The 23,323-nt window shown below is 36.4% G+C and overlaps 1 protein-coding gene across 1 annotated transcript; it reads right to left on the bottom strand.

Annotated features, from left to right (window-relative positions):
* Positions 1 to 12,588: 12,588 nt before the first annotated feature.
* Positions 12,589 to 13,740, bottom strand: LOC149177659 (F-box only protein 6-like). The gene has a single exon (XM_089421827.1). It carries the CDS (start codon positions 13,738 to 13,740, stop codon positions 12,589 to 12,591), a length of 1,152 nt encoding a protein of 383 aa, XP_089277953.1.
* Between the last annotated feature and the right edge of the window lie 9,583 nt (positions 13,741 to 23,323).

The raw sequence follows: 23,323 nt of genomic DNA, 5'->3' as shown, positions 1-23,323 counted from the left end.
GTTCAATAATCGTAATTCATAGTTGAATGTTTGTAAGTAAATGAAATTGATTTTTTTGATGAGCCATGATAAGAATGCTTATAGAGTATTATTCTAAAGTATTGAGATGTTCTCATATTGACGATGTTCCATGGTAGGAAGATAATGATTTACATATGGTTCTTATAGTGATAATGTATCCATATGATAATAGCGATATGCATATGTATTATGTATATTGACACATTCATTTACTAAGTGATGATAGGTATTTGATGTTGAATACTCACGATGGATATGATATGCATAATGTGATGCTATAATATGAGGTTTATTGACATGTGGTTCATTTATTATGGGAAGTCATGATATGTCTTTGATGCAAATATGTTGATGTGCTAACTTATGAGGGTATTTCATGAGGTGAAGCATGTGATATGCATACAAATTTATGACATGCATGAGCATGCAGTTCGTCATTATTCATAATGTTGTGATTAACAAGGATGAATGTTCTCATGATGACATGCAAGACTTGGCATGTGGATTATTTTTTTATGATACTATGATGGTATAACTAATCCATTGGTTGCATGTTGAGGTGTGATGATCGACAGGACTCCACAAATGGGCCAAGAGGGCCTATTTATTTGATGATATGGTCAATGCATTGGATGCATGTGGAGATGTGAGGATTCACAAGACTCCACAAATGGGCCGAGAGGGCCGGTTTATTTGATGATCTCGTGTGAGCCCATACGCACGAGGGAGAATAAGTAACACCATATGGGCTGGGGACAAACTCAATCAACACTACATATGCCAGTGGTTCCTTTGTCTTGTGTATAGCTCTTGATGGATAGCTCTTGAAGAGCTATGAGACCATCTTGAGGAGGCCAAGTGCCTGATGTTCTAGGCTTGGTGCCTAGTATTGGATTGGGATGCCGATGTCTGGAAGGGTTGTATAAGACTTCGATGCTTGGGGTTGTGCGCCTTAGTAGTTGTGGAGGGAGTGGGCCAGCCTTGCTAGATGCTCGGGGTCATTGAGTACCGGACCGGATGCCTGCCTTGGGGCAGATGAGGTCTGAGTCAGGCGCGAGCCTTGGGGCCAGCCTTGGACTAGGATACAGACCGGGTCAGGCTTAGCCTGGTACCGAAAGCGGGAAAAAGGACAGAGATTCCTTGAGATTTCCCGGGGTGTTGGGGACTTTCGATGCCTGCTGGTTATACTAGTTCAGCAGAGGGTGTTGGAAACAGGAAGTAAATAAAATAATAAATAATATATAATAAAAACAATACATAATACATAATTCAACATAACTTCGGGACGAAGTTCCTTAAAGGGGTAGAGTATGTAATATCCCTTCCCTTAATAATACATAATAAATAATAAATAATAATATAATAATAAATAATACAAATAATAAAAAATACAAATAAATAATAATAATAAATAATAAATCACTTAATAATAAATAATAAAAATAATAAATCATAAATAATAAATGAATTTAAAAATATACAAGAAAATAAACAAAAATAATAAAAATAAAAATAGTAATAACTATACTAAAACTCTAAATAAGAATAAATAGAAATAAAACAAGAAAACTATCAAAAAGAAAGAAATAAAACAAGAAAGCTAAAAATCAAAAGAAAAGTAAAGAAATAAAACAAGAAAGCTAAAAATCAAAAGAAAGTTGCATGTAGACACATGGAGTGTGTGCATGTGGTTCCCCTTCCAATGTTGTTCTATTTAATAGATGGTGAGGAAGATGGGAGGGATTCCTGCATTCTATCATTCCGAGATTCTATCTTTCATTCTCTTGGGAGAATGGTATACTAAGACTTAGGAGCACTGGCAGTAGTATGTTGATTGAGGGCTCGGGGGTGGCCAGTTGTAGCAAGACGTTGCACAATTGAGCCTATGGTTGGGTGGAGAGTCATCCCCAAAACCTTGTTGCAGATAGTAGACTTCAACCGAAATCACAGATAAGTGCTCTAATCATAGTTTTGAATTTGAAGTTAATTAGTTGAATTGCATGTTGAATATAAATTACTTGATTAATTACATGTTTATTTTGGGTTGTTACATAAAGGAGAATGCCAAGGAAAAGGATCCTATCAGGGAAAAATTCCTCAGGGAAATTGCAACAGTCCAGATACAAACCTATAGAAACAACTAGGATTTGGGAAGAATTGAGCAAACACTACAAGACATGAAGAGGAGTGAGATTCTTGGCTCCAATGCCAAAGCGCCAACCCCAGTAACATCCTCGGATGAGGATTGAAGTGGAGGTCCAATACATTTTTGATAAAATTTTGATGAAATGATTTTACTTGTTTAATTTAAACAGTAGCATAGACAGTAAAGATAATTTTGCTAGATGGATAGAGAAAGACCTTTTCAAATTTTAGACAGGGTTTAATGCAGACAAGTGGCTATCTAGAGAAACACATTGATGCATAATGTTTATGTTGATCTTCAAGTGTGTGTTGGTGGTCATGCACATCAACTTGCTGAAGTACATGTTCAAATCTAGTTGGATTTGCTTCCTTTCTTTGTCTGTGTGAGTGTGATGAATGGGTTGGATTGCATGCATACGCACAATAGCATGTGTGTTGTTGAATCCCTTGCATGCAATCAAGAACACTGCTCACCATGTCTACTCCTTGCCAGCTGTTGAGATGGATCTTTAACTTGTATGGGCATAGTTTCATCCATGAGTGCATGTTGCGCCCACTGTTGTTCCTGTTCCTTCTGCAACTCACTTGTCCATCTGTGTAGCTTCATGTTCTTCCTTGGGTTGCTGCTTCAACACATGAAACTCCTTCTTTTTTCCATTCCCTATCTTTGCACGATCAAGATGTAGTGTTGTCACCTTAGAGCCTGACTCTCCAAAGTTGCTTTCATCATCTTGAGCTTGCAACTTTGTTCTGCCCCTATGTTGTGAACAACCTTCCTCTTGCATTCATTGCATTCGCTATGTTCGCTGCATTCATTGTGTTCACTACATTAGGTATCCTACCTTCCTCTGTTGTTCATGATGTTGCTCGTTGTGATGTTGCAACTTGATGTCCTTATCTACAAACAACTTGGTGTCTTCGTGAGTAGGCAAGCTCATAGACACTTGATCAACTACATCTCTAGGTGTGCTCTGAACAGTGTCTTCAACTCTGCTCTCTTGGAAACCATTATACCTGCACTTCTTAGAGGTAGATGAGCACCTACAATACCTAGGGACATGGAAACACTCATGGAAAGCAATTTGTTAGTTGAAAACCAAAATGAACTTTGAGAACTGATTTGCAACTTACCTGTGTGACTGATCATGAAGGTTGCACAATTTCGGTCGGGGGGTCGGGAGACCGACTGCCAAGACTACACAAGGCACAGTCTAGGCTACTAGGAGACTGAATGATTGCTGGAACTGTGCAATGCACAGGTCAATCTGGCTGCTGACTGCTGGGATTTTGCAATGTGCAATTCCAGCTGGGAAGGACTACTAGCCTAGGGACAGATTTACACAATTTCTTGGGCCAAGAAGCCACTATCCTCTAGAAATGTGCAAAGTAGTCCTAGAGGCCAGATGCACAAATTTGGAGAGGAAGGTGAGCCTTCCTTCCCTAGATTGCACAATGCAGCCTTGGTTAAAGCAGAGTCTAGGCCAAGTTTTTCCCGACTCGTCGATGGGCAACTGAAAGAAATTAAGACAGTAAATGCATGGCGACACTAAGTGATAGCTGAAGTGATTAACAGTGCATGAAAAACATGAATGAAATATTCAGCAAACAGCTCAACATGCATGTGGGTGAGGCAGTTCACCGATTGGGCGAATGTCCATGAAAAAAAGTTTCATGCATGCGACAGCAATGAGATAGCAATGAAAACTGAAATAGAGCTAGGACAAGCTAGTATACATCAAAAGAAAGAAAGTGTTCAAGGAAATCAAGCAAAGAACATTCCCATAAGCGAAAACACAAAAAGTGAGAGAAATCCACCACAACGCATGGGAAGCGGGCTTACCCCAAAACAGTTGATCTGAATGGGTCAACTACTCCTAGATGTGATGTGGGATGTCAGAGTTGCAAGGTTGATTTGATGAATGAGCTATGCAGTGTTCAGTTGATAAGTTTTGATAACATCAAGGTTGTGACGCGCATGCCACAAATCTAGCGGAAGTGACACTTGGTGGGAGGTTTCTGAATGGCTCCTTGCATGTAATCTCCAAATGCTAAACACAGATCCCTGAGACAGGGGATGCCTTTACATGCTGCTTTAGGAGAAGCAGCCTATGCATGCAAGTCTACTTTGCTCTGTCCCGGAGGGAACCGGTCAACTCAGCTGCACATGCAAGAGACTGCTCGACTGCTTGAAGGAAATGTGCATTTCTTGCTAGGAGCTGGGCTAACTTCCTAGGATATTTGCGCAACTTCTCGGCAAAGCAGCTAACTGCTGCAAATATTTGTGCAAATTCTAGGCTAAGCAGCCCTGCTGGGGAAAATTGCACAATTCCTTCTGGGAGTGTTGACTAGCAAAATTGTACAATCTTGGAGCCAGCATGTTTCCAGATAGGATTGCGCAATTTCTGCAAGGAAGACTGGCTACCCTCAAAAAATGCATAATTTTCTTGGGGAAGCTGCTCAGCCTGCAACTCGACCAAGTTCGAGTGAACAACTTGTGAGGGGAATTGATCAAACTGTGATCGATAGGTTGCCTTTGTGCAAGCAAAACACTAAAGCTTGTGATCTTGACAAAGCAAGGCAAGCTAATGTGAAGGTTGGAAAGGAGGCTCCAAAACGAAGCTAGGGAAAAATTTTGGAGGGTGGTTGTAACTGCTACAACAATTAATAGGAGTGGATTAAATGGCATGGATGGAATTGAGTTGTGTGACTACTACATGGTGGTACTTTCCAAAAATATTCTCAATTCGATGTGAGCTGGTGATGGTAGGAGCACTTGCCTAGAGTCCCCACAGGGTATGAGTCTAGTCATTCTACTTAAATGTCATATATAACTCCTAAACATCCATGGTTATAGGGCCCAGTGTTCAAAGTCATTCAATACGAAGAATAAGGTCGCAACCACCCATTTTAATGGAAAACATGTCTTCTTTAAGGTAATAATCCCCCATTTGAAGCTTAACATTTTCATATGGTGCTTTACATTTGATTATCTCCCCATTAGTGATAAGGACTTGAAAAATAGATATCGGCCACACAAAATAATGAATGACCTATGTTACCCTCTTATGCATACTTCCACTATTGATCAACACCACCACTAACCTATGCTTAATAAAACTTGAGATTTTTAGCATCTATGGAGAAGAAATGCTCGACAAGGCCTGGAGTGAGATAGCTAACTCATCTAGTGTAGTTCTAGTATTTTTGATGGTGTATGTGGCTATTTAAGGTTCACCTTCTTTGTCCCCATTGAGTTTAGTTGATGCATCTTCATCTGCAGAACTATTTTTAGGAACATCAATTTTGAAAAAAAAATGGTTCCTTGCATCTATGTCATGGGGAATATTTGTCATCACAGTGGTAGCATAGTCTTTATTTCGTTATTTTGACAATTTCTACTAGCGACAACTTTTGAACCTTAAGTGTTTGTGTGGGACCTATGGCAGCAATGGGATGTGCCCATGATGCAAATGTTGGATGGTTGAATTGGGAATTTAGCACAACCTTTGCATCTAAGGCCTTGCGGCATGCTTCCAACCAATTAGTGGGTTGATGCATTCAAACATGGCCTTAGATGGCTTCCTTGAGACTGTTGATGAAACATTCCATGTAAAAGGAATCTCCTAGGCCCTCAATCTGGATGACCAATTGTTCAAAGGTTGTATTGTAGTCATGTATGGTACTAGTTTGTTTGAGCTTAGTGAGACAAACTAAAAAGTGAGATTCCCTATCAAAATAGGCACAAATGGCTTTCAATAATATGCTCCAAGTTGGCCTCCCTAGATGACATTTATGATGCCACTGCCACCACTGCCATCACTCTTAGTCTAAGTAAAGAGCTCCCACATGTATTTTAGTGACATCATCCTGGATACTCTTGAGTTGGAAATATTTCTCTATTCGCACCACCTATACTCCCAAGCTAGAGGCATCAAATTTGTACATGTCAAGCTTAGTTGTCTTCTGGCTTGAATATTGGTGACCCCTATTTAAATGAAGGTGGTGACTACATTCTCATTCCACATGGGCATCAACACTTTGATATCCTCCATGGGTTCTTTAGCCTTTCTCGGGGAACCTAACATGATTGCTATTCAGGATTCAAAGGACTCCTTGAAGTTGTCAAATTTTTTCTCTAAGTTGGTCACTTTATCCTAAATGTTAGCCATATTTTGAGCCTAGGTAATGACCATATAGTGGCCCTGGTCAAATTTTAATCTTACTTAATAGTACTATAGTTGGAAAGAGGGCAAGCTCAGGAGTCTATTGATGTGGGTCACTTGAAGTTTCTCTTGGAAAAAATTTGGGACCGCGTGAAAATTGAGGGGCTTATAAATAAATGGTACCATTCTGATCAACTTATCATCTTGAACCTTATGGGATAGGTCTCTTACAAGTGGACTGTGGCGACCCCATATTTTTTTTGTTTGTTTACTTTGAAACGAGTTTTTCTCCCAGTTGATCTATATTGCGACATCCGAAATTGAAAATGCTCGATACTACAAAATGTGCCACAAAAATCTGAGTTGGGATGTGGCAGCGAAAGCCCCAAATTATTGGAACTACAAAATGTTCTGCAACAATTTGATCTAGATTGTAGTGGATGAAACCCTAACTACACAAATAATCTGATCTGCATTGTGGCAAGTGAAACCCCAACTTTTGGATTTGATCTGGACAAAAGTGGCAAAACCCTAACTACTAGATCATAATTGTACTGCTGCAGAAAAATCCCAACTGTTGAGCACCGCGAAAGGTAGGAGGAAAATTATCAGATAATATAGGGAACTATAGTCATAAAGAAGTGTTAGGTGCTACAGATCATGATATATGCATGGGTACAACAGTAGTACTTGGTCCAATCTTTCATAGCACCAACTAAGGAGGATCAACCATACTCTTAGCCTTACTACTCAACTACCCTTTCTACGTGTAAGTAATCTTGTCGAGTGTTGTTCTCCATAAACTGTAGTAACAAGATGGTTGATGACTTATCTAGGGTTGGGTTTCAAGTTAATCTATGGGGCTTCCAATATACCCAAAGGTATGTGGAAGTGCAGTCTATGTGTGGTTTTGTCTAATGCACTACTAGTTGAAGGGATACCCACAAGGGTTACAAGGGATTCCAATAAAGAGTCACCACCTCTTGTAGTTCCTTGCTTCCCCAAATTTGTAGGTTTATGTGCTCAATGATAGATCTCGTGGTTTAAAGACGACAGAAAACTTCTCTAGCCTAAATTTGTTTTTGCTAAAATTGGAGGTGCAATTGGCACAGGAAAGTGCTCTAATACCACTTGTTATGTACTTGACCTGCGAAGAGTATGTGAATGTTATAAATACGAGAACAATATTGTTAGAAACATAGAAATAGTGTGTGAATTGAAACAAGCTACAAATATATTATATTATTGAGAATCATAATGCAATATTCACTTGTCTCTTGAAGAGGGAAACCTCCAACAAGACTTCCTTTGCTATCTAAGACTATATATAGTTTCATGACATAGAAAACCCTAACTACTTTTGGTCCCTTGCACAAAACGGGTTAACCAACTTATTTATTAGGTTTCAATACATTATAGGCCATAGTTAATAAATAGTGACAACTCTAACATATGTGTTTGCTTATTTGGTTTCCTCAATTTGAGTTTGGAGTTTGCAGTGTCAAACTTCATGATTTGGACAACAAATATAATAAAACAACCATTTTTCATGATGCTTCTTAAAATTCTTATTTTTTTGTTATTTTTATATAGGCTACGAAAATCTATTATCTATGAGGCTACAAACACATATAGTGTCAACTATTCAAATTCCAAAATATACAATCCTTTTGAGAAAAAAATTTATTGTTTTCAATATTTTTTATATTTACATATATAATAATCCCAAAATATATATCGTTTTTCCAGTTATATGTTGTAGTAGAAAATATACAATCTAAAATAATAATAATAACTATTTTCAAAATTTAGCACTTCACCATAACAATGTGCTATCTAGAATTCTACAATTCTTTTAAGGAAATTCCATTGTTAAGGTACCCAACACCTACACTTCCATGAATAATCAAGAAAGCTAATTGAATTTCTACATTTGATCTTTTTACACTATATTCAAATTCATTGTAAAAACACCTAGAAGAATCCCTACAAATTAATATATTACTATTTTCCTATGTTTTCATTGTTCTAGAATGGAATTCATGAAATCCACACAACTCTCAAGCATCTCATAAGAATATTATAAATGAGACTCCAATTTATTTATCTCATAATAACATTAATGAGACTTCTTCACTTTTATTATATAAAATAGCGAGATTTTATTTTTTTTTTGGGTAAATTGGTGCAAAGCATTTTGATTAATAAAAAAGAGTATATATTGAGATCAAATTTCTCAATCTCACTAAGAAAGAGAAAACCGAGTAACAGAAACACCTAGCTCTGAGTGGGTTTTCATATCTACTCTTTTTCCCTTTCCTTTTGTGTACTTTCACCCATCCACTAGGCCAAGGAATAACTAAGGGTAGTTGAAGATTGTCCTTACAAGCTGCTAATCCGTCTGAGAGTCTAAGGAGGTTGATTCGTGAGCTTGTTTTACTACTCCCAATGAAGCAATATAAAATATAGAGATATTAAATCATAATATAAAATATAGAGATAGTAGATCATATCTCGAGCCAAAAATATAACAACATGCCTTTTCAATTTCGTGGTGTCCCTAAATTTGCCACTAGTATACCTTATGCATATATTTGCAAACAAATGCTTGATAGTTTAGTTCAATTTCGTGTTGTCCCTAAATTTGCCACTAGTATACCTTAGGCATATAATTGCAAACAAATGCTTGATAGTTTAGTTTAAATTTTCCACTAGTATACCTTATGCATATATTTGCAAACAAATGCTTGATAGTTTAGTTCAATTTCGTGGTGTCCCTAAATTTGCCACTAGTATACCTTAGGCATATATTTGCAAACAAATGCTTGATAGTTTAGTTTAGTAATGTTGAAATATGTATTGGGATTGATGAAAAGTAGATGACTTTAATGATGAGTTTTGCTAAATTTATATTTAGATCATAGACTCATTCAATATAAAAAAACCATCCCAAACAATCATGTAAAGTGTCACCACCTTTAATAAAAGAAAGTAGATTTAAATGTAAAATCTTAAATCTCCTAAAAGGAAAATTTAAAAGAAAATAAAATTAATAATGATATTAATGTTAATTCATAAATATATTATTATTATATTTAATAAAAACTAAATTTATATATAAAATGTCAACACACCCGTTAGTTCGGATGACGGAAAATTTTAAATGTAAATGTTTAGGAGAAAATAAAGTTTAAGCAATGATATTAATATTGATTCATAAATGCAAAGTAAAGAATTAAAAGCTCATTCATAAGAATGTCAACACACCCATAATATTTATCAGAAAATAAAATTTAAACAATGTTATTAATATTGATTTATAAATACAATGTCAACACACCCATCATTTATGATGAAGAAAAAATTTGAAATGTAAATACTTATCAGAAAATAAAGTTTAAACAATGCTATTAATATTGATTCATAAATACATGCTAAAGAATTAAAAGCTCATTTATAGAAAGCCGCATTGGATATTGAAATCACCTCCCATAACAAATATCAATCAACAAAAACCTATTATGGAAAAATAAATGAAAGTCTCCTTCTGATATGAAATTGGCTACACTGCAGGTTTTTCAAATGAAAATACTACTAGCAATTGTCCCAAAAGGTACAAAGAGAGGCCGATAGGATTATTAAATTGGAATTGTTGAATTTTTTTAGAAGGGATATTGGTTCAATCACCCTGGTCGCCTACACTGCCACAACTCTTCCCGGTAAACCCTGACAACGATTCTGCTTTTGTGAAAAATTAAAATTTGCAGCAGTAAACGTCACAGATATACCTATACAGCTGGATTGTTGATTGATATCTTTGGACGTTGAATAATTTAAGGTAAATCTATTCGCTATTATGCATTTGTGAAAAAATGAAAATTTGCACCAGTAAGCATCACAAATATATACAGTTGGATTGTTGATTCATACCTTTGGATATGCTCGATTAATGAATAATTTAGGGTATAATCTATTACGTAAACAAAGGATCAAAGGGGGAAGGGGTGGGGTTTTTGTACTGGATCAAGCCTCTGAGATTCATGGGAGAAACGAAGGAAGAATCCCTGCCCAAAACCTCCTCTGCAATCATCCACTGTACCCTCTCAGTTGGATGAAATTTGTCCCAGTAAACATATTCCTTGGGATCCTTGCAAATTGAGCACTCTGGATCCAACCCACAGCCTACATGGCCATTGTATGGACCATCTCCACAGAAAACCTGTTGACCCACCCCGTACCTCTTAGTCTTCGTCATCCAAAATGAGGTCTAGTCTGCAACACCCTAGGCCGATGGCCTAGGCTGCCCTGGTTCGAGTCCTCCTACCGACGGAACCCTCATCGCTCTCTTTTTCACATCCCCCCTCAGGTGAGAAAGGATTCATAACCCTATATAATCTTATTAATGAATATTATTATATATAATATAATATTAATATTAAGGTTTAATCCTATTCATATTACCAAAAATAATTTAAAAGAGTCATGAACTAAACAATATGGGGATTAACAAAAAAAATTAATTAATTAATCTATAAATAAATAAAAGTAATTTTTTAGGAAGAAAGCACAGGAATCTAGCATCTCTTGATACTCTAGCCATCATCTCTATTTAAATTAACAAGTTTTTTTTCAATTTCTAAGGCCTCTCTAAATTTATGATAATGAAAATGGTCAATCCTCGCAATGACCTTAGCCTCTTCAATGGAGATGTGATGATTGGTTTTTTCTGCATGCTCTACCAAAGCGGAGGAGCGAGGCCTTCCATGCCTGATGTCGGCAGCATGTTCACAAATCCTTTGGTTAATGGATTGATCGGTCTCACCAATATAAGGAGCTCGACAAGAACAGGGAATGATATAAACACCCTTCTAATCCTTGGGGTTAATCGGGTCCTTAACAAAATGAAGAGAACTTCATATAGTGTTAAGAGGTCTAAAAGAAGAATGAATCTTATGCTTCCTCAAGATCCTAGCGATTTTATCCGTGGTCCCTTGAATAAAGGGAAGATGAACACCGGAAGACCAATCCTTGGGGTCAATCTTACTCTTAGGACCCTTTTCAGCATTTTGAAAAGCCTTAAGACCTTGAGACCTACTATAACCATTCTTATTAAAAACTTCCAGGACGTCAGTTTTCTCATCTTCAAGGTGATTTTCATCATAAACTTGCAACGCCCGCCGAAGTAGCTAAGGTGTTGAGAACGCCTATCTTTTGAGCAGGAAAATGATGGGAGCTAGCATGGAATTAAATTGAATTTAATTATTTTAGGGAGATGTTACAATGTTTAACATTTTGACTTAGTCAAATTAAAATTAAAATATAAAATATAAAATTTTCCAACCCGTGGTTTTTCCTTATTATATTTTTAATCTATGGTTTTTTCCAATGGTATTTTTCTCTAATGTGAGTTATTTAAAGGTTAATATTTAAACTAATCTAAATTCATTTTAACTCTACATCTACCAAATGCCAAAAAAAATCAAATCTCTTTTCACTCTTAAAAAATCAATGCCTCAAAAAAAAATCCCTCTTAACACATAATAAATTTACAACTAAAAATAAATCTAAACTAATTTTTAAATTTAAAATTTAAAATTTATATTTCAATTAAATTATAAAAATAAATTAATAATACATTGCATTTAAAAAATAAAAATAAAAATAAAAATCCTCAAAAATCTTTGATTTTCTGAGCTTTTTTCTTTCGATCTTTGATTTTTATGATCTTTTTCGTGCTTTCTTGATTTTTTTTGCATAGAATCTTTTTTGAGCTTTTGTGCTTTTTCCGTGCTTTCTTGATTTTCCATTGTTTTGTTTTCTGGTTCAGATCAACGGTTGAAAGTGTTTCATATGATTTAACGGATAAGAGTAAAAGTGTTGACGAAAAATTGATGGCCTATCGGCCTAAAAATAGTACGAATTCAGATGGTGAAACTTCCATTCCGCAATGGACTCACATAACGTTTCTGCTTATGATTAATACTGGAACTTTTTCTCAGACCTTATTTCTTCACCATTAATTTATGGAGCAGTAACAACTAGAAAACTTAGTACTGTTCAGGAAAGTGTAATGAACATTTGAATCATAAGATATTTAAAAATCAATGGATATCCAAAAGAAAAAAAACACATATTTGTTCTTTTGTTAAAAGATGATAGAAATCACATAAAAGTGGAATTAATTTGATCCTTCATCAATGATGTTGTATGGTAACTGAAATTGTCGAGTTAATCTCCTGAATCCCTGCCATTCTTTGCTTCACCTAATCCTCATATCGGGCCTCGGATGAAAGGCCATGCAATTGATGTCATGACGGGCATTGACGCCTAATTCACAGCTTGGAATCCATCTCCATAATTTTGAATCTAAATAGAAGACGCAAACGATAGCAGCCGTTCCATGCATTGAGATGAAGCAAATGCAATCCCCCACTCCTTGACACGAGAAGTGATCAGAAACCTCTGTAAGTCGCGCCCTTATATCTGGAGGCATCCGGGCAATCTCCTCCCACAACGGTGAAGAATTTCGACGAAATTCCCAAATAATCAACCCATTCGGCTCAGGCTGGCCTGTCACCACCAGAACCCGTGACCCACAGGTGATGAGAGGGAATACTTGACAGCCAGGACTGTTCACTAAGATATCCGGCCACGGTGATAGGGCGCAAATTCGCAATTCTACTCCACCTTGTATGCTGAAAACGAGCATCCTGGGTATCTTGCCAGGTCCAGGTTGCAGACGTTGCACGGAGAAACAGTAAAAATAACCGTCACAGAATGTCATATTATCGATTACATCCAGATCACTTGGAATCTCTCCCGCGATCGTCCATGAATTTACAGAGGAATTGTATATTTCAACTATTTGTGTATATGAGCTTGTTCTCCATCCGATGAAAACCACATTGTAGATGTGTAGCCTATTATTATTATTATCATTTGCCAACGCTGTGGCTAAAACGGGTGCAGATGTCATGCGTGGTAGTTTGATGGACTTTCCCCGGTAAGGATTGCAAACGTAGAAGGAACCTCGACGTACTACTAGTAACCTCCCCGCGGCTGATCCTCGCCAAGATACTTGATCATCATGTCTAGATAGGAAAGAAAGGGAGAAGCTGGGCTCCCACGTCCCTCTATAGAAGGAATAAGCCTGACAACGCTCTCTGGAGGATTGAGGCCACAGAATTAGCCATGGCTTCCTGTTAACAGGCGCGTTAACCCATAAGTCACGTAGGAATTTTCTAGATGAAAGGAGGGCGTTCCATTCCCTGCACACCCTTCTATATGTAGGAAGGGAATCCGCTGGCAACCAAGCTAAAACATCCACTTGCAAACATTCAGGCAACCCATTCCACCACTCAGCATCAGCAGAAACTAAGGACTCCTCCTGATTTGCGATTCCCACTGTCATTTCCATTTGGACCAGTCGAGTTTAGACAATGAGAGCAGGAACGCGAGATATGAATTTGTGTATCGTTTTATAGCTGACGGTTAACTACAGGAACGTCTCGTCTTCTTCCTCGTGTCGATTTATCTTCATGACTGCTATGTTGCCCATAGCGATTCGAATTCCTGCTTCTTACCTTGTCAATGTACATTTAATTTATGAATAAAATGCCTGTCTGGATAACGAACTCTCTCCATTTGAAATTTAGATAAGCATTGGGAAAAGCCACACTCCTGACCCTTATTTGGCATGGATTACACAATAGGATACTCATCCTTGTTCTTCCCGCTCTTTCAGTTTTTGACATAGTTACCAAGCTCTTTCAGTTTTTGACATAGTTACCAAGTTCTAATTCAGATTTCATTTAGATTTGGGTTTGGATTTGGATTTAAAAAATTAAATAATATATATCAATATATATCTTACATTTTTTTAATTTATTTTGAATTTTATATTATTTTTAATTGTAAATAATAAAACACCCTTCCAAATAAAATTCAACTAGAAAATTTTACACTCAAATCTCCCCTCTAAAACCTATGTTTACTTGAATCTAAGATATTTTTATAATTTCAAAATTTATTTATGCAAAACTCTTTCCAAATAGATAAATACACTTACAAAATAATTTATGTTTACTGAAATCTAAAATCCTTTCATGTTTTCAAAACATATTTATGTAAAATCCTGCCTTGCACATTTACAAAATTAATATTCAAAATTTATTTTATCTACAAATTTCTTGAATAGAAAAATCAATCACTTTTTATAAAAATTAGACTATTTTCACCAAGTATCTTGTTTTCTGTTTTTATTGACTTTTCCTCTATTTTAGAGGGCTTTCTAAACTTTTTAACAAAAGTAAAATTAAAACAAAGGAAATTTTCAATTTCCCAATTGCTTTTTTCCTGGGCAGGGCCATTTGGATAATGCAAGTAACTTGTTTTATAGGTTATGACTTAGTTTGTGTTATGCATTTTGTACTGGGTACGATAAAAATTGTTATTATTCATATATCCTTTTTTTTATAATTTGGGATTCTAATTTATAGAATTTAAATTAGCAATTATATTAGATGTTGCAAAGGAAACGCCTTAAGGTAATGATATAGGAATTAGTATTATAGAAGATGCACAGAGAGTACTCTATAGGGAGATGGCAGATAGGGGCACCCTACCTACCTATGCTACTTAAGTAAATGTCTAAACCAAACGCGGTATCGTCATTTCCAATGGTGGCCAATTACCCGAGGCGGGTATGCTCAACATGGACATTTTAGAGAAGACCATAAGCTCTTAGATGAAATTCTTGAACAAAAGGTGATATCATGGAATTAAATGATTGCAAAATAGACAGGGGGCATTTTGATGAAGCTCTGAGGGTCTTACCATCTATGCAATTATGAGGAGTGAAGCCAAACCCCATCATCTTCATGACTATTCTACCAACTTGTTGCCATTTTCCACTTTCACAACATGGTGATAAGGTTGATGCATATATTATTAAGAATGGAATTTAATCTTAGGAAGCTCTTTGATGAAATTCCTAAATGAAAGGTGATATCATGAAATTCAATGACTGAAATGAAACTATTCTGATCTCCAGTTCAAACAATATTGCCATAACTTGACAAGGAAGGAAAAATTATATTGGAACTAGAAGCAGTCACAGAAACAAGAACTCGACAGCTACGAAATCGATCAATTTCCAAGTATCTCATCAAGTGGAAGAACTTATCTGCTAAAGATTCCACATGTGAGGATGAGAATTTTATACAGAAGCATCCAAAACTACTCAAGCATTAAGGACAACACTTTTTTGAAGGAGAGGGGCATGTTAGGTACCTATAATACTAGTGATTACCCCATTATTATTGTAGTTGTACCCCTTATTAATATTGTTGTGTCCCTATTGTCCCCATATTGTTATTACTGTGCCCCATAGAATCCCTCTATTGTTATTTTTGTGCCTTTGTATTATAATTGTTAGGTCGGTTGGGTTATATTGTGACTCCTTAGACTCCTATATATAGAAAGGAGGTTTTGTCATTTGAATCATCAAAGAATCATTCATTTGTGTAATGTAAAGGAGGTTGCCCCCTCGAAGAGGCTGAATTCTAAGGCATTGATCTATCTTCTCTATCTTTTTGTGCACTGGTTTTATAACATCTCCAGTTGGCTTAAAAGCCAAAGAGAAATGATTTTTTAATAAATTAAAGATAAGACCATAGGAAAGAAACTGAAAAATCATTTATATATTCTTTATTTCTATATTTTTCATTATGTATTAGATCAAAAATATTAAGATTATTAAGTTTTGGTTATTTATAATTAAAAAATTTAAATTCCTCAAATCTAATTCTAATATAGATAATATTCCTAGATTATTAAATTTTGACCATTTATAATTAAAAATTTTAAATTCCTCAAACTTAATTCTAACTTTTAGCTTTAAGAATAAAAACTTAATTTAAATTTTTTTAAAAATATCATTGAATATTTCATGAAGCTTATTTTTCTTACTAATATTTAAACACACTTCTTTTTACTACACTAATATTCTAACATACTTCTTTCCTATAGGAAAATGTATGAATTTTATTAGAAAAATAAATAGAAATGTAATACTGAAATCAGCCTTGAAATATAAATGTAATAAAAATCTTTATGAACTAATTCACATATATCTTAAATTCAAGAACTTCATATTATAGTTACCAAATTTAAATTCTAATAAAAAAATTCTAATTAAATTAAGCAAAAATTAGACTACTTAAAAGTGAATACTTATAAACATTCAATAACCATTTAATTTAATCTAATTTATATAGTTATATAATCTTATTCCCCTAACAACAGTCATACTTTAATGCCAAATAACTACTGAAAAACTATGTTCATTGTTGGTCTTGTCCTTTTTTTTTTTTAAATTTTGAATGATTATTGCAGAATATGAATATAGGCAAACAAGAATGATGAGTGCAGGCACTGGAAAGTGTTAAGTGTGAAGCCAAATTCATGAATCACATGCAAGATTTTAGATCCTTCTACACCGCCATTAGTTTCTAGATCTCCAAGATTCTAGATCCTTCTACACTGCCATTAGTTTCTAGATATCCATTTGAATCAAATACAGGATTCTAGATCCTTCTTCAGTCTCTATAAATTTTTAATTTCTCTGGCCAAGGAAGGCAAGCCAAGGCCCAAGCTTGTTATGTAATGATAAGTGATTTGTGTTCTCTAGTGATTGTTTTATCTATTCTGCTATTTCTGATTGAGTAATCTTGTTGTTTCTCCATTTGTCCATCTCTAAAATTATTCTTTGCTATTGTCGTCTAAATCTTTGAGTATAAATCTGTTGCGTGTTATGTATGATCTGATCTAACAACTGGTATCAGAGCTAGGGTCAAATATCCACTATGCAAGCTGCTTAATGCCATCACCTTACTCTAGTAGCATTCCTTAAAACATTGGTTGTTACCTCTGGAGCTATTAAAGGATTTGTCTAGGAAATAGCTGAGGAACATTGGAACTAAAAGATAGTTGCTATAGGAAAAATAGCTGAGGAATGCTTGAACTAAAAGATAGTTGTTGCAAGAAAAACAAGTTCGTGGACCTATGTTGAAACGTGTTGCTAGAGTTTGAAATGTGGAGATCCGTGGAGACTGGAGTTGAAACGTGGTGTTTGTAAGTTTTTTTTTACATCAAGCTTGCATGTATACGTTTCTCAAACCAACATATGTATGTGTGAAATGTGAAAAGGTTAAAACATTATATATGTTTTTTATATTTATTATACATTGGAATTTTGAAAAGTATATTTTAAAAGGAGAAGGAATTTTGAAAAGGGTATTTTAAAAGGAGGAAGGTCATTATTACTAAATTTTAAAGAGTAATAATTAAAGTTTTATTTTTAAGTGGAGTTTTTGTGTTTTGGGGCGTGAATTTGATTAAAAATGGAGACAAAAGTTACAGATATGCAGAAGTTGAGCGGGGCTAATTTTTCCCTATGGAAATCACATATGGAGGATATACTGATTTTAAAGGATCAATATTTGTCGATTGAGGGCACAACAAAGAAACCTTCATCAATGACAAATGAAGAGTGGAATAAGCTACATAGAAAGGTGATTGCAACAATCCGCCAATATTTAGCAAAGAATGTTTGTTTCAATTTGTCCGAAGAAAAGATGACAGAAGGATTATGGAAGAAGCTCCATGATCTATATGAGAAAAACATGGCATCAAACAAAGTGTTCTTGATGAAGAAGCTTTATAATCTCAAAATGAAGGAGGGAGCTTCAGTTGCTAAGCACTTGAATGCATTTAATATTTTTACTAATCAACTTGCCTCTGTTAAAATCATTCTAGATGGAACCCGGATGCGGGTGATTCATTCCATAGTTAATGTGTTCATTTATGAACGCTGGCACAGTGTCCTGCAGACTGAAGCGGAGCGCTCATCTCCAGGTTAGCGCAAGGCCCAATCAGGTTCACCTTATGTGTATGCAAATCATCATGCAGGTTGAGTTAATGCTCCTCCTTGATAGTTACACAGTCCAGATGGTTCTAATCAGGCAGTTCGTAGTCCCTCCATTTACGGTTTGTTGTTCGGCTTTTTGTTTGGCCCTTCCCTTCTGAAGCATCCTCGCCGAGGAAACACCTTTGTTATTCGGGATAAGCTCAAGCATATTCAGGTGCTTGACTTCCATTGCTCTTCCCCATCCGGCTGGCCCTGCTCTGGGCATGCGAGCTCTATTCACTACTGTTTGTTTTGTCCCGGTGTTCCTAGCTGGTCCAGTATTCTCTGGTTTTGCAGAATAGTCATGGTCCGACAAATATTGCTGAGTCGTCGTGGTGGGAGCCAAGGAGGAGGAGGTCGCAGGCGATCTCAGACTTCTCAACCCACCCCTCAAGCCATGACGCCCCCATCCAGTCCCTCCTGCAGACCACTCCCGTATCACGCTTTTTAGAACTTCCATTTCAAGTTTTAGAGCAGTTTAAATCGGCCAATCATTTCTGCTAACATTTCCATTATCTTCACAGAAGAGGAGTCTTCTATCCCCGTCTCTGCAAGTGACATGGCGGAATCTTCTCAGGAAGGTCTCAGAATCGTGGGTGGCCATAGCGCAGAGCAACAATAGGGAAATATTGGTCAGACAAGCAAGCAAGGTGGATTGCAGGAAGCAGATAAAGGAATTGATGGCAGTTCGAGCAGTGATCCTCTGGATATGCAGCCAGGCAGTAGCATCCATGGCGCGTCGGCATCATTGGAAGATGACGGAAGCTCAAGCAGCTCTCCTCAGGCTATGAACCCCCCAGGTGGCAGCGGGGAGGGTGAGGCGAAGCACGATGAAGACATATGGTATGGCAATGAATGTCTGGTGGAGGAAGTGCAACTGGACCAAGATAAGCTCATATGATGACTCCTGTTTGCCTTCTTAGCACTCTTTTTGTTTGTTTTTGGGTCCAACAATTATATGGTGTTGTCGGTGCGGTCAGAAGTTTGTCACTCTGGTTTTGTTTATGTACTTAGGGTCTGGAAGTTGGAAGATCTTACCCCAACTTGGATGTATGTTTCCTGTAAATGGTCTCCCCAAATATGGGATAGTTCTGTCAGTTTTGAAAGCATGCAGGTGCTCTTTGTTGAGGCTCAGTCCTCCTTGTAATTTTACTGTTACCTTACTTTAATAGATTTAGCATTTACTGAGAAAAAAAAATCATTCTAGATGATGAAATTAGAGCCATTTTGCTAATGTGTTCTATTCCAGACAGTTGGGAAAATTTAATTGTTGCTATGAGCACTTCAACAACTACAGGGACCTTGAAGTTTGATGTTGTCAACAGTAGTTTAATGAATGAGGAGATGCGACCCAAGTCAATTGCGGAAAACTAGGGAGGTGAAGCTCTAGCTCTAGCTGATTGTGGGAGGAGAATGTATCAAGGCTGGCAAGGACAATCAAGATTGAGAGGCTGATCAAAATCGAGGAGAGCCAAGATCATCTTCTCTCATTGTGGCAAACCCAGGCACATGAAGAAAGAATGTCGATTCTGGAAGAAAGGACAAAAGGATCAGAGACTGTCCAATACAAATCACAATTCATCCAGCACAAATGAAGGTGAGACTATGTTGTAGAGACAGATGGTGATGTGTTGTTTACTGTTTCATTTGAGGATGCATGTGTATATACATCTAGTAGTAGCTTTGATTGGCTCCTTGACTCTGGGGCATCTCACCATGTAACCTCGTGCAAAGATAGTTTTGTTTCATATAATCCTAGTGATTATGGTAGAGTGCATTTGGGGAATAATCATTTTTGCAGTATTGTTGGAGTGGGAGATGTCCATATCAATATGAAAGATGGACAAGATATATTGTTGAAATAGGTCAGGCATGCACCAGAAATGCGCATGAGTTTAATCTCTATGGGATGACTAGATGATGAAGGCTATTCCACAAGCTTTGGAAAAGGAGGCTGGAAAATTAGCAAAGGAGAATTTGTCGTGGCCAAGGGACCCAAGACAGGAACATTATACACATTGAAGGCACTGATAGGAAAATCAGATTTGGCTGCTGTCACAAAAGAAGGAAATTCAACAGATTTGTGGCATAAGCGCTTGGGTCACATGAGCGAGAAGGGATTAAAAATCCTTGTTGATAAAAATTTATTGCCAGGTTTGAAATCCTACAATCTTGACCTTTGTGAGCATTGTATATATGGTAGACAAAGAGGGGTTTAATTCCTTAGAGGTGGCCATGAAAGAAAGAAATATGTGTTAGAATTGGTACACTCATATGTGTTTGGGCCTGTTAACATCAAATCATTAGGAGGAGCATCATATTTTGTAACATCTATAGATGATTCATCCAGGAAGGTTTGGGCATATCCTATGCAAGTAAAAGTGAAGTGTTTGGAATATTTCAGAAATTCCATGTTGCTGTTGAAAGAGAGACTAACAAATTGATGAAGTGTTTAATAACAGATAATGGTGGAGAATATTGCTCAAATGCATTTAAGGAATATTGTAACAGGCTTGGCATAAAGCACGAGAAGACTGTTCCTAGTAGTCCTCGATAGAATGGTGTCGCAAAAAGGATGAATCACACCATTATTGAAAAAGTGCGAAGTATATTGTCCAATTCCAGTTTGGAGAAGAATTTATGGGCTGGAGCAGTCAGGACTGCTTGCTACCTCATAAATAGATCTCCAACTATAGCCTTGGATGGTGGTATCCCTGAAGAAGTTTAAACTGGTAAGAATTTGAATCATTCTCACTTGAAAATATTTGGATGTGAAGCATTTGTACATATTACCATAGAAAATTGAACTAAGCTAGATGAAAAATCTATGAAATGCATTTTTTGGGGATATGCGGATGAAAATTTTGGTTATCGTCTATGGGATCTAGTCAAACATAAAATTATTAGAAGCACGGATGTTATATTTAATGAGTCAAAAATGTCCAAGAGGATTGCAGGTGAGTTGGAGGTCAAGAAAGTTATTGACAGGTTCAAAGAGCAGCAAGAAAACATACCACCAATACAAGAAAATGAACAACAAATTCAGGAGCATTAAGAAAAACAAGCGGAAAATGACAAACAACAAGAAGAAGGAATCTTACAGGAACCTTTACAGGAGATTCAACCTAATAATGAACCATCACAGTTGGTTCACAGATCTTCTAGGCCTCATAAACCTTCACAGAGGTATCCTCCATCAAACTATATTTTGTTTACTGATGAAGGTGAGCCTAATAGTTTTCAAGAAGCTTGTAAATTTGAGCACAATGAAGAATGGAAGAAAGCAATGGAAGAAGAAATGAACTCTTTGCTGGAAAATAAAACTCGGGAGTTGGTAAACCTCCCAAAATGTAGAAATGGTCTACAAAACAAATGGGTCTATAGGATTAAGTATGAAGGTGATGAAAAGAAGGAGAGGTATAAAGCAAGGCTGGTTGTGAAAGGTTTTTCCCAAAATGAAGGTATTGACTTCACTGAAATTTTCTCACCTGTTGTTAAAATGTCATCCATTAGAGTCATTCTTGGTCTAGTTACTGCTGTAGACCTAGAATGTGAATAGTTAGATGTAAAAATTACATTCCTTCATGGTGAATTGGAGGAAGAAATTTATATGGAGCAGCGAGAAGGCTTCATAGAGAAAGGCAAAGAAGGCCTTATTTGTAGGTTGAAGAAGAGTCTTTACGGGTTGAAATAGGCACCTCAACAATGGTACAAGAAATTTGATTCATTCATGTTGGAACATGGTTTTTAGAGGTTGGAAGCTGACCATTGTGTCTATATCAAGAGGTATGATCAAGGAAAGTATATCATATTATTGTTATATGTGGATGACATGTTGATTGTTGGGCATGATAAGAATAAGATCAATAGGTTGAAGAAAGATTTGGATAGAAAATTTGCAATGAAGGATTTGGGACCAGCACAACAGATATTGGGCATGTGAATTATGCGTGATAGGAAAAACAAAAGGTTGTGGCCATCACAAGAAAAAAATCAAGAAGGTGCTTGATAGGTTTAATATGGAGGATGCCAAGCCAATTGGTACACCCCTTTCATCCCACTTCAAGCTGAGTATTGAATTATGTCCTAATGATGACAAGGAGAAAGAAGAAATGAGCAAGATTTCTTATGCTTCAGTAGTTGGTAGCTTGTTGTATGCCATGGTATGCACATGACCAGAAATTGCATATTCAGTGGGAGTAGTGAGCAAGTTCCTTGCCAATCTAGGCAAACAACATTGGCAAGTAGTAAAATGGACTTTGAGGTATCTCAAGGGTACTAGTCATTATTGTTTATTTTTTGGTCATAATAAGACTGTGCTTGAAGGATTTACAGATGTAGATATGGCTAGAGATATTGACACCAGAAAGTCCACTACAAGTTATTTGTATACATTTTTAGGTGCAACAATATCTTGGGTGTGAAGGCTACAAATAATAGTAGCCCTCTCTACAACAACACTAGAGTACATAGCTACAACAGAAGCTTGTAAAACGATGTTATGGATGTAGTGATTCCTAGGAGCGATGGGAACAAAGCAGGACAAGTATGTGCTATATTGTGATAGTTAAAGTGTCATTCACTTGGCGAAAAACCCAACATTTCATTAAAAAACCAAGCACATTGACTTAAGGTACCATTGGATTCGATATGTGTTGGAGGAAGCAAAATTATCCTTGGAGAAGATCCATATAGATAGGAACCCTACTGATATCCTCACTAAAATTATACCACAAAATAAACATGAGTTATGTAGAGACATGGTAGGATGCTGTGTGACTTGATGACTCTTATTTGGCTTCAAGTGGAAGAATGTTAAGTGTGAAGCCAAATTCATGAATCACATGCAGGATTCTAGATCCTTCTACACTTCCATTAGTTTCTAGATCTCCAAGATTCTAGATCCTTCTACACCACCATTAGTTTCTAGATATCCATCTGAATCACATATAGGATTCTAGATCCTTCTTCAACCACTATAAATTTGTAACTTCTCTAGCCAAGGAAGGAAAGCCAAGGACCAAGC

Source organism: Pinus tabuliformis, chromosome 4_1 (assembly GCF_031772625.1).
Source record: "Pinus tabuliformis cultivar Carrire ecotype Pingquan chromosome 4_1, CPIR1, whole genome shotgun sequence".
Taxonomy (NCBI): domain Eukaryota; kingdom Viridiplantae; phylum Streptophyta; class Pinopsida; order Pinales; family Pinaceae; genus Pinus; species Pinus tabuliformis.
The sequence above is the reverse complement of the archived record's forward strand: the minus strand, read 5'-3'. Positions and strand labels throughout refer to the sequence as shown.